Below are 13,030 nucleotides of genomic sequence, written 5' to 3'. Positions count from 1 at the left end.
CCGACCCCAAACCACAGCGTTAACCCTAACCAGAGCCCGACCACAAAACATAGCATTAACCCTAACCATAGCCCGTCTCCAAACCATAACCTTAACCCTAACCAGAGCCCGACCCCAAACCATAGCCTTAACCCTAACCATAGCCCGACCCCAAACCATAACCTTAACCCTAACCATAGCCCTAAACCAAAAGTGTTCAGAATTGTAAAAAAAAACATTTATAAAGCTTAAAATACACAATCAATTTGGATGGACATTGAGGGACTTCCGCTTCCGGTCGGGGACTTCTGGTTCCAGGCGTTGATGTCTGCAACCAGGTCCTCTTGAAAAGTTCAACCTATCCATTCACTGTCTGAAGTGATCCTACAACAAATCCAATAACTATCAAATGGCAACTGATCATCTGATCAGGCACTCATGATTGTGTCCTAGGTGTGAAGGTGGGGTTTTGTATAGATTTAGGCCGAGCTGTTTATGATTGATTTGGGTTGTGCAGCCTCGGCCAAACATAATCTGGAGATGAATTACCAAATCAGACACAATAAAGCAAGCCAAAATGAGCTCACTGTGGCTTTGGATCTGAGGCAAAGCCAAACCTTTAGCTCAGATAAAGAAACACTAGAGGAGTTGCCCCACCCAAAGATCTGAACTTCATAGTATTCAAAGGTTTTTTCCTGCAGTTTTCAACCTATTTACCTCCTGGATATAATTCACATCTCAAATGAATTCAGTTTATTATCACTATCTTTTTGCATTAAATAAGTTTCTAAAACTTTAGTTTGTGAATGAAAACGCATTTGCTGAGGAAGAATAGTCTGCCAACCACACCTAAAACACTTAGGTGTCCGCACCCACTTTGCACAAGCAACAGAGGCATCAAAGGAATGTCCACACGCACAGAAGAAGTTTCAGCACTTTTCTAGAATTCATTTTAACAAAGCTACATTTTATGATAAAATAAAAAATGAACAGAAAACCATCTCTGTGGCACTTACATGCACAGACAGTCCCACTTTTAAAAAACAGAATAGTTTGGGAAATTTCTGACAAATCCCCCATGTCTTCTAAGAATAAAACTTTATGCACAAGTTTTAAATTTAAAAGTTATCGGGTATGAAGAAACAATTTGAATCGTTAAAGCAGAACGAGTAAAAAAACTGTCAGAACTCACAACTACTGCTTTTAAAAACGTCCCTCAGTGACAACACTTTTCCAGAGGTGTTGGTTTATTTACATACACCAGAAATAGAAGAAGGCAAGATGTAGTTCTGACATTTTTGCACTTATATTATTTCATATTTTTGTCCATGATTCACAAAAGAGAGTTTACCTTTTTTGTCTGGAGTTTTTTTAGAGAATCAAGAACCTTAGTGTATGTGACAGACACAACAAACAGGCTCCTGTTAAGGAATGTTTTAGTTTAAAGTGTTAAAATGAGTTGGAACAAATAAAACAGCTGCTTCACATTCCTAACAATACAGACTTATTAGCATGGGGATGCAACACCGTGGTACACGTGATGAGTTACCAATCCTCCCTTTAGTCAGCACATTTTCAACTGTTTTTAAAATCATTTTTATGACATGATTGTCTTGCTGGCACAGAAGAATCTCATTTTTATTTCAAATTGAGCTGCAAGTCTGAAGTGGATGCTGGTTCTTCTGTGCTCAGTTTTAGAGCTGTTAGACAGGTGATGAGAATAAATATCAACTGAATAAGACAAAAAGAAATACAGTTCATGGAGCAGTCTGCACATATTTCTAGTTTTGGATGTAGCTGAAATATCAAAAATATCAAAAAGTATCAGAATGATTAATTAACAGCAAAAAGCATTTGGACTCCAGATGTTTGAACTTTAGAGTAAAGTTTCACACCTTGACAGAAATGAAAGACAAGTCCTTGTGAAAAGTTTGGGAGGCATGAAGACAAATGCTCCCCTGAAAAAATGCTGGTAGGAAACGGGCAAATGTGAAAGGTGTGGCTCAGCTCGGTTACATCAATTAGAAAATCAACCACAAAATCTTTAATGCAAGTGACTCTTTAAACGTCTGCTTTGATTCCACACCCACTTACGCACTCATTCACACACACGGGTATGACGTTTTTAACATTTCTAGAATTCTCTGTAGAATTAGGAATAAATAAAAACTTCAAACTGTTTTGATTGAATGAAATTTAATAAATGTTTTGCATTATGTTTAGGTGCAGTTCATCTTTCACTATATGGTTATAGAAAAAAAAGTATTAATTTGAAGAAACAAGAGTCAAATAGAATTATTAATAGCAGTACTCCCTAATGAAAGACTTTAAATTTGCACATTAGATTAGATTACAACTATGCTTTCTGCTTTGCTTGAAATGAGAATTACTTCTACATTTTCTGTCAAGCCGAAAACCTCTTGATCATCCACCTTGACCTTCACTTTATCAGGTGCTCGCTGACAGGGCTACTCCTCAACGTTTGCAGAAAAATGTATTGCCTTCAAACTGATGCTTTCCAAAACTAGATTGATGAAATCTAAAACCTTTGAAACCTTGAAAAACGTTACCACTTGGATGGTCTGTAAAATATGCAGATTCCCAATAAAGTTTTCAGCATAATTTGTTTTTATTCATGGAAATAGAAACTAATCATTTAAAGTTAGTAAATAAATATGTGAATGCAAACCAGTTAAAATGACATCAAAAACACTATTTTACACATAAATGTGATCTAACTTCTCTCCTGCAGTTTTCTCTTATTGCAGGGCGTGCCGTGCAGTACCTGTTCAACAGGATTGGACACTCCTGTCAGCTTTGGCATTAAAGCAAAACAGACAGGTTTTCTTCAGAGATCCCTCCCTCTTGCTGAATCCATTTAAAGCAGCCAGACGCAGCCAGAGGGACTCACAGCGGGACTCAGCTCTCCTTCAGCACATCTCCAGCTCTCTTTTGCTCGACCACTGGACAAACTTTACCACCAGGATGAATCGAAAGGCAATGTCAATTACTGGCACCACCACCACTAGAAGGTCCTACGCCATGCCAGTCAGCTCCTCTACCAGAAGCAGCTACTCTTTCGGTGGACCCCAACAGAATTTTAGCAGCATGTCCTTGCAAAGGTCAGGAAGCTATGGTCTGTCTTCAAGCCAAGGAATGGGTTCTTTCGTTCCACCGATCACAGCCGTCCATGTCAACCAGAGCCTGCTGGCCCCCCTGAACCTGGAGATTGATCCCAACATCCAAACTGTCCGCACCCAGGAGAAGGAGCAGATCAAGTCCCTCAACAACCGCTTTGCGAATTTCATCGACAAGGTTGGTTCATGCAAGCCGCTGTTAGGGCCTGTTATCTCACACACCCACATTTACCTATGTAAACCATCACACATTAATCTAGTTTCTTTGAACTGCAATTGTAAAAAAAAGTAAAAGTTTGAAAAATACTCTCACAAGAAAGCTAGAACTGCTGAGCAAGAATGTTGTGAACCTTATCTTATTCATCAGTGAGCTATTTAGTGACTGGAGGAGATTATAAAATGTTGAGGGGAACGTTCGATTGCACAATGTGCAGCTTGAAGCTACCTGAAATGACACCTGGCTTTTAGTCCTGCTTGAACCTTTAAGGGCGATCCTCTCACTGCTAATTAAACAGCAGAAACACCGCAGAGACGTGGTCCATATCTCACGCTGTAGATGGGTAAAGAGGAGATATATCCGCCCTAAAACCACACAGTCCAAAGTCTGCCATTTGCACATTGCACTTATCATCTGGTTTTTAAGAGAAGCAAAAAATTCAGTTTAATGACGTTTATGTCATTGGTCTTTTTTAAACGGAAACCACACATGTGATGCAAGCTTTCTCTGAGTGTACAATTCAAGAAACTTGAAAAGACGAGAGAGAGTGTCCATCTTTTGTGCAAATGTTTCCTTGCGCTCTGCGGTTAATCGGCCACACCTATCTATCTTTTATGGCTGGAGAAGCTCTCGGTCTTTACATAGTGTAACAGAACAAGCACTGTGAGTCATAGCTGACAAGACAAAGAATAGCTGACACATGTACAGCCACTTACATAAGATAATCTGTCTGGTTAAATCGCCTTTCAAAAAATACGTTAAGAGCTATTCTAAGATTACATGGATTTGAAGGACTTTTATCCACATTTGCATCATGTTCAACTGCTGAAGTGCAATGAGGATGAAAAAAGAAATTCATAAGTTGCGATTGCTGTTTCAAGGGTGTGGCCCTGAGAGTAGATAAGCACAAAACTCCACCATGCAATTAAGGTGAGGCTGATGACACACCCCTCCAAATGTTCCACAAACCCTCTTTTGTATTTTTTTTTCTTTAAGCTTAGTTCAAATAACATTTAGGACTGTTACATTTTTTTGTTTTTACTTTTTACAGCTACGCTTAACCTAACTTTGCTTTCTTCACAGGTCCGTTTTCTGGAGCAGCAGAATAAGATGCTGGAGACCAAATGGAGTCTCCTGCAGGAACAGACCACCACCCGCTCCAACATCGACAGCATGTTCGAGGCCTACATCGCCAACCTGCGCCGACAACTGGACGGGCTGGGCAACGAGAAGATGAAGCTGGAGGGAGAGCTGAAGAACATGCAGGGATTGGTTGAAGACTTCAAGACAAAGTTAGTATTTACCAAACTAAGATACTACAAAGTTAGTATTTAGTAAGCTGATGATTAATTTAAAGGTGTAATCATACGTTTGTGTGATTCTTCAGGTACGAGGATGAAATCAACAAGCGTGCTGCTGCTGAGAATGAGTTCGTGCTCCTTAAGAAGGTGAGAAATTAAAAAAAATAGTGCTTGTTTAAAGTTTTAGTTACAAATTGTAACTCTTTGTTTCCGCAAAATGTTATTTGCAGGATGTTGATGCCGCTTACATGAACAAGGTGGAGCTGGAGGCTAGAGTTGATGCTCTTCAGGATGAAATCAATTTCCTCAGGGCTCTCTACGAAACTGTATGTACAACCTCTTGATCATTTGATTTTTTTTCAGTGCATATTTTGAATTGAAGTTATCGAATCGTGCATGAAGAAAATCAATTAAATCAACTTTTTTTTTTTGCTGCAGGAACTTCATGAAATGCAAAGCCAGATCAAGGACACATCTGTCATTGTTGAGATGGACAACACCCGTAACCTTGACATGGATTCCATTGTGGCTGAAGTGCGCGCTCAGTATGAGGACATTGCCAACCGCTCCAAGGCTGAAGCAGAGACCTGGTACAAACAGAAGGTTAGTGAAACAAACCAAAAAAATATATATCTTTCCTATCATCTTAAATGGAAAAATCCAATTTTGATAATGGTTTTGTTCTTGTAACATCACCACTTTTTTTTAATTACAGTATCAGGAGATGGAGTCCTCTGTTGGAAAGTACGGGGATGATCTGCGCACAACAAAAGCTGAGATTGCAGAGCTTAACCGCATGATTGCCCGTCTTCAGAATGAAATTGAGGGAGTCAAGTCCCAGGTACATTTCAGGATCTTCTAATGAAGTAAATGATTGTTTAGGAAAGTGTGTACTAATACGTATAATCCATCTATGCAGAGAAGCAACATTGAGGCCCAGATTGCAGAGGCTGAGGAGCGTGGTGAGTTGGCAGTGAAGGATGCCAAGGCTCGCATCAAGGACTTGGAGGAGGCTCTACAGAGAGCCAAGCAGGACATGGCCCGCCAAGTGCGTGAATACCAGGAGCTGATGAATGTGAAGCTGGCTCTGGATATTGAAATTGCCACCTACAGAAAACTGCTGGAAGGAGAAGAGAGCAGGTATGTTAAATATAAATTCAAACTTTTTCAATGATTGAAAGTATTTCCTATCTAAGAGATCCATTGTTCAATCAATAGACTGAATGGCGGAGGCAGCAAAACCACCGTTCACGTTCAGCAAACAAGTGGTGGTAAGTTTCACTCACCAAATTCAATCAAGATACTTTATTAATCCCCTGGGGGGAAATTCATTCAATTGTGAAGGATAAACTGTAGTTACAGCATGAAAACAATGACCATTTCTCATTATTGCCCATTGTTTTCCACTCCAGGATTCTCTCAGTCCAGCGGCAGCTTTGGTTATGGTGGCGGCCTCTCTGGTGGACTTGGTGGCGGCCTCTCTGGTGGACTTGGTGGAGGCCTGGGCGGCTATGGCGGTTATGGTGGCTCAATCTCCAAGACCTCATCCTCAAAAAGCCACTCTCAGAAGTTCTATTAAAGTTTGCAAACAAGGAGAGCTGTCCCCCTTTTGTCTTTAGAAACTCCTGAGTTCAGGCTAATTTGGTCCATTTTTATGGTGCTACGCCTTAACATCAGACATGTTCAGGAAGCCAGCTGAACATCCCAAAAATCTGTGATCCATTGGAACTAGCTTCTCTTTTCAATTCAACACAGGTGTTTCTGAATGTTCAGGTCAGTTAGCATGGCATTTCTTTTCTTTATGCACTGAAGTCACCAAACAAGGAAAGAAAAATAGATTTACGTGGAGTGTTAAAACTAAGCAAAAAAATATTTGAGAATCCATAGTTTGCACTGTAGCTCTGGCAAATTCTTCATCTGACAATCTCAATATCAACATTTGAGAGCTGATGCAATTGAAAGGAGACTTAAAAGAACATGAAATTTGTTTGAATTTGCATATAAATAGCTAAACCTTGAGCTGATTAGTTACTGGTTTACTTTTTTATACTGTTTTGTCAGATGTTTCTTTGCTAGTTTTGCCTCTCCGATGCCTTCAAGCTACAACCTGTCAGAACCATTCATTTTTATACATAAGAACTGACCTTCACTGCAATGTTGCTGATGAAAGTTGAATTGAATCAAAATAAAAGAAGTTTGAGAAAGTCTGTATGTTGTTGTTGTTGACGTAATTGAAGAGAAAAAAAATGAAAGCATCTACTTTGGTTCTGGAAAGGTAGTTTGTCCTTTCTGGGTGGGTGGAGAGCTCCTGGCCCAGGTAGAGGAGTCGAGCTATCTTGGGGTTTTGCCGCCGTTATGCGGTCGTTGCACTGGTCCATGGTGGTGAAAAGAGAGCTGAAGCAGAAAGCAAACCTCTCAATTTACCGGTTGATCTTCGTTTTAATACTCACTGATGATCATGACCTCTGGGTCGTGATCGAAAGACCAAGGTCCCAAATACAGGCGGCTGAAATTAACTTTCTCCGGGGAACTCCCTTAGAGATAGGGTGAGAAGCTCGGTCACCCAGAGAGAGCTTGTAGTAGAACCGCTTCTCCACCATATCGAGAAGAGCCAGTTGAGGTGGCTCGGGCATCTGATCTGGATGCCCCCTGGACACTTCCCTAGGGAGGTTCTCCCTGCATGTCCTACTGGGCGGAGGTCCCAAGGAAGACCCAGGACATGCTGGAGAGACAAAGGCCCAATCTGAATTCTTCCCTTCTCCATTTCCCTCCATTTGAAGGGGCTTATGAAGTGCAAGTGGTGTATGAAATTTATCTTTTCTTATCCTCCCATCCAGTGGGAAAGATAAATATATCCCTCCCTCGCGAGAGGGTTCTGCATCACTTTATGGAGGAGAAGTGCTTTTCTTCACGTGGGTATACTCTGAAGTACAGAAGTTTACATTTAAATGTAAGTAATGACTATTTTTTTGTAGCTTGACCTTTTTAAAGTTATAAAACCGCTGTTGTTATGTTTATTCGAGTGCTAGAAGCTCCATGCTAGCATAGCTGACAGGTGACTATCGGTGACATCATTGAGAGAGAGTGACGTCAAAAATCTGAGACACTTTTTTCATTACTCTCCGTTTGGGGGGGGAATTGGAGGGGAAGGAGTAGGGAGAAGGGAAAATTCAGATTGGGCCTACGTTTCTCGACTGGGAATGCCTTGGGGTCCCCCCAGAGGAGCTGGAGGAAGTGGCCGGGACAGGGAAGTCTGGGCCTCTTTGCTTAGACTGTTCCGGGATGAGCGGAAGAAAAAGGATAGATATTTTAAAATTGGGTAGTTCTAGTAAATTTCTCTTTACATTTTACTTGGAGACAGCTCTGGATCTTGACATGTTGGAACAGGTGGTGTAATATGCTTGAGGTCAGGCGTGGTGGCAGAAACTTAATCTAAAAACTGAACTTTAAACAAGACAAAGCCCACGGTGAACAAAAAGGTGACAAAGCAGATGACGTAATAACGAAGAAATGAAAAAAACAAACACTTAAATATACTACATGTAATAAACTGAAATGAAATCAGCTGTGGATGATCATCAATCTTCACCTGGTGTGACTGACAGGGAGGACAACTCAATACAGAACACGATCTAATCCACATCCAGGAGCACAATCCTCACTTGACAGGAACTTCCTTGTTCATGCTTTGTGAATAACATAACGTAAGATATAGAACTCCACAGAACTAAGTTTGCCCAATCACAGTTTACTCTTCCAAGAGGAAAGCATAAACCAAACAACTCAGAGCCAAAGATTCCTGAGTGACCAGATAAATGTTTTCCAGAAATTTGTTGTTTCCGTTTGGTTTATTTGTAAAAAGAAAATTAAAAACTAGTTAAAGCAACACAGTGAATATCCATGGATGACTGGATCACATGACACTAGAAGATGAGAGTCTGTTTGACTAACACATCAGAGATTTAGAGCGCAAATGGTAAAAAGGCCAATGTTTATTTTACTGCACATCGCAAACATGTTGCTCTCAGAGAGATGAGGGAAAATGACTCTCTACTACTTTGGCTGCACACTTGACTGCACACAGAGAGGAGCCTCCCTAAATCCAGTCTGCTTCGGCACGTTAATGAGGAAATTCCTTCGCTGATCTTCACCTGAGGTTCAGTGTTGGCAGGAATCACACAACTGATTGTAAACTGTGAGCCTAAAGGAATAAGAATTAAAAAAAAAAGGTTGTGAGACACGCCGTGTGTCTAGATCTGAAGCCAAAGCGTTTCCCTTGTCAGTTAAACCTGTTCTACAACCATTAAAACCGTTAGCGGAGGCTTTGTTTCAGCCTGAGGAAGACTGCAGGAGTTCAATCTTCTTAGTTACAAATGTTCATTTGAACAGGTCGTGAACCTGCATGTTCAGCTGTCATTTGTGCATAATTGCTCTTTTGACAGTGTAACAGTGTAATTACCAGCTAACATCAACACAGACAGGTAAGATATAGAGCACAAAAGCTTTAATGAGACGGTATTTGCAGCTAAGGACGGTTACGTTTGCAATGTGGAACAAAAAGACACATCAGCAGCTGAAATAATGGAAAAGGGCATCTCATTACATTCATCCAAGAGAAGCTGTCGTCCGTTACTGGCTTGTCCTTGAAGAGGATCACTGCTCTTATTGTTCTGCAGTCAGCTAACTCACTGTGTCATCAGCCAAAGACGCAAAGCAGGTAATTTACATCCGCTGACAGAGCTACAACCTAACAAAAGAGTAGAAAAGAGTGACACAGTTTTACATTAATAATCCGGATCTTCTCAAATGGATCCGCAGCATTCTGTTGTCTGCAGGCCCATCCTGCAGTGAGTTTAAACACAAATCTAAATGATTGGACTCTAAAGGACAGTAAAAGGGCAAAGTCACAAACAGCTCCAACAGATTTTGATTAAATTCAAAAGTGCTTTATTCATTTTGTTTAATTATTTTATTTTATGTCACCAATCGGGGTCAGTCAGAGCAACCCATCTTCCTCATACGATGTGGGTGGAGTCAGCCTCGGGGGTGGAGCTACGTGGCAGTGGCCCACCTCCCATGCTTGCCACATGGATTGGGCCCCTCCCCTCTTGGTTTTAATATCACCTTTGTCATGTAGGACTGTTTGATGGGAGGGTGCTTAGATATCACTGTGAGCGATCAGGTGATGTCCTCTCAGTTCCCTACCAGCCAATTTTAACTGCACCTTTTAATGCACACACCCTGTACGCTTCAACAATCTACACTTAACACGAGGGCTGTGGATCGTTGTTGAGATGGTGATCCGATTTGATTCACGGATCAAGTTCAATGATTCACCAATCGAACCTCGATTCTTCCTTTTTAATATAATGTTTGTTTGTGTCTGTCTTTTTACTGGATGGAAATTTTAATATTTGTATTAAATCACCATCATTTCTAACAGGTGGTCACAATCAACAAAGCTGATTTTAAAAACCCCACAGAGATTTAGATAGAAAGAAATGTTTGTCATTTTATTTTTTTTTTCATTTTTGTCAACCTTCCGTTAAAGTTCAGCAGTAATATTAACGACATAAAAAGCATAAAAATTCATTCTTGTTTTTGATAATTTAACAAAAAAACAGAAAATTCTCTCCACAATTTCCTATCCCCAGAGTTCTTCCACAGTTTACATTCTAAGCGTTATATATTGGCGCAGTATAAAGAAAGCCGTTTTTTTTCGTGGCAGAATCAGCTGATTCACGTTGATTACATCCGCCTTTCAGCACTGCGAGGCTGTGTTTTTCCTCTTCAGAATAAACAAAAGTTACATTAGACGAAGGGCTCCTTTAACATCCAAATTTGAAGACAAATTTTTCCATATCTCTCCTCTTGAGGGATAAATGTAGGGATAGGGAGAAGTTGTTTAGGTAGGGAACCAATTGGGATTCAGTCTAAATCTTTGGACAAAGTTTGACGTGATGTCATCCAAGCAGAACATCGTTATAACTCTCACACCTCTATCAATGCACAGCTGCTGCTCTCAAGTAAAGGTGACAGAGTGGCCATGTTTCTTTTCTGCACTTCCAAATGCTATGCGTTGTTTTTGACATTTTGCAGGTACGGCCTCAGGTGTGCCATTATGTTGTCCACTGATACAACAAAATTACTTACACGTGTAATGTCCCGGCGGGTCACAGCAGCTGCGCTGGGGAGAGGCTGTCTTGTTTTATCGCTCTGTGCCCTCCAGCTGATGTGCACTTGACTCACGTTAAGTCAGACTTCAACAGCGACAGATTTATTATGGTGTCAATCTTTCTTTTGCACCTTTGGCGCTATAAAAACATGTAAAAGCACACCTTCCTAAACACATTCTTAAATTTACATTGTGGCACAAAATTATCAGTTTTACTGAAACTGTAATGAATTATAATACTTTATCTGTAAATTATAAACAGTAGCAAGAAGGAATGCATTAAAGTATCCCTGAATAACTCCTCGTTTGTCCTGCAGCACCTACCTTATCTCTGGGCAACACCTCTCCCCTCTGTGACAAGGCTCTATATATAAATGATGGTGCTGAAAGGCAGGGTGGACTGAAGAAGACAGCCTGGAACCATGCTTATAATCAAACAACAGAACTCTGAACTAAGTTATTGTCTCCAGAGGAGCTAATTACAACCCTGAGACACTCACATTTCTGAGGTATTTAAACACCTGAAGTGTACGAGAAAATAAATAACAAATCTATTTTCAGTGATTGCACAGAATATTTTGGCAATTCAGGCAGATGTTTGCTTTTCGGTCACTTTCTATTAGCCTTGACATGACTTCATTTTAGGCTCAGGGGTGCGGGAGGACAGTAGTAAATGTAGATGGAAAAAGGTTAAAATAATATGGTTTCTTTTGTTGTTTGACAGATGTTCCAGGTTTTTTTAGCTAACAGCATTTATCTTGTTTCTTGTGCTTTCTGGCTCCACTGGACAGAACCACCACTGACTCTGTTTCTCCTCCAGGTTTTTTCCCGCTCTTTCATTTTCAGCAGGTTTTTCTTCTCCACAGTTGCCTTCTGCCTCCTGAGTATCAAGAACTACACCAAAACTCTCCTCTGTAACCTGTGGTTACATGGCTACTGTAAAACAATAGGCATGAGTTGCAGTTTCTAGATTTGTCAAACAGCCATGATATATTTCTTGAAAATATTGACTAAATCAAATCTATTTTAGATTGTTTTTCAAATTTTTTTTAGATAAAATAATTGTTTTGTTGTAGCAAAGCAACATACCTCAAGTGAAATGTTAAATATAACAAATATTTCCTTTTTGTAAAAAAATATTTTAAAGATGTAAACAAATATCTCTGAAAGCAGGCCTACCTCTATGGACACAAACAGTATTTTCAAATTTCACATGAAAAAAATGACCTTTACATTTTTTAATTATATCAACCTTTGAATTTGTCTTTGAAAAAGTACAAAGCTGGAATTTTAAGTATGTGAATTCAAACCATAGACTTTATGTCCATCACAAATTTTAAAACAATTCGAAAGGTACAAAGTTCTTAAATAGAGTATTGGTGTTCTGGCCTGTGAGAAGTTTCTGCATTAATTCCTTGTTAAACATATTAATGTGCTTGTTGAGGCTGATTGTTGTCTTTGATCTCACAGCCTACTTGACTGCCAAGAAAAGGAGTAAATCTTATCAAATTAGCTCAATTTTTTACAAAGAAGGTAGAAATAATTTTTTTACACGATTTTTCTCTACATTTACAGCAATTAGTCGCATTGAATGCAAGATTTTGTCTTCTTAGAATCGAGAAATCTTTGTCAAACCCTGTTTTAAGCTCCACATTTATCACTTTAAAAGATCTTAAGGACCTACACTGACGAAAATTGTACTTTTGGTATTTATAACATGTTCCTAAGGTGGTTTTCTGATGATCAGTGACATATGCAAAGAAAATTAAACTCAAAATTGCATTTCTTATACATCAAAAGATGATTGGAATGAGTCTTTAATATTTTTAAAGAATAAAATGTAATGGTTTTGTAGGCCAAAAAATGCTGCTAAGCAATTTAGTTTTATTTAAAAAAATATTTATTTACAAAATGCCTCCAGTTGATATTAGATAGCTCTAATCTTTTATTATTTTGAAAAAAAAGTTAATTTCTATGTTTTTGTTTTATGTCATCTATTTTTTGATCTTCTGATATCTACTGAATCTATCAGCTAAAGAAGTCTTGAAAAATCTGTGACATCAAAAACCTTTGCTAAACCAAAAAAATACTAATAAAATATTTATTTTTTATCAACATCATCATCTCTTAATGGATGGATTAATTTGAATGGATCTAAATACAAACACTGAGATCCGGAGGATTGATTCTGACTCGGTGTCTAAAAAGTTTCGAAAAAGCA

General features: G+C 39.3%; 1 protein-coding gene across 1 annotated transcript; it reads left to right on the top strand.

The window, feature by feature from the left end:
* The first annotated feature begins 2,871 nt into the window (after positions 1 to 2,871).
* Positions 2,872 to 6,841, top strand: LOC112145066 (keratin, type II cytoskeletal 8). Its single transcript, XM_024270067.2, has 9 exons — positions 2,872 to 3,294; positions 4,417 to 4,625; positions 4,721 to 4,781; positions 4,865 to 4,960; positions 5,073 to 5,237; positions 5,350 to 5,475; positions 5,554 to 5,774; positions 5,853 to 5,905; positions 6,047 to 6,841. Exons 1-9 carry the CDS (start codon positions 2,965 to 2,967, stop codon positions 6,211 to 6,213), a joined length of 1,428 nt encoding a protein of 475 aa, XP_024125835.1. The 5' UTR covers positions 2,872 to 2,964; the 3' UTR covers positions 6,214 to 6,841.
* Positions 6,842 to 13,030: the final 6,189 nt, after the last annotated feature.

This window comes from Oryzias melastigma, linkage group LG5 (assembly GCF_002922805.2).
Source record: "Oryzias melastigma strain HK-1 linkage group LG5, ASM292280v2, whole genome shotgun sequence".
NCBI lineage: Eukaryota > Metazoa > Chordata > Actinopteri > Beloniformes > Adrianichthyidae > Oryzias > Oryzias melastigma.
The sequence above is the reverse complement of the archived record's forward strand: the minus strand, read 5'-3'. Positions and strand labels throughout refer to the sequence as shown.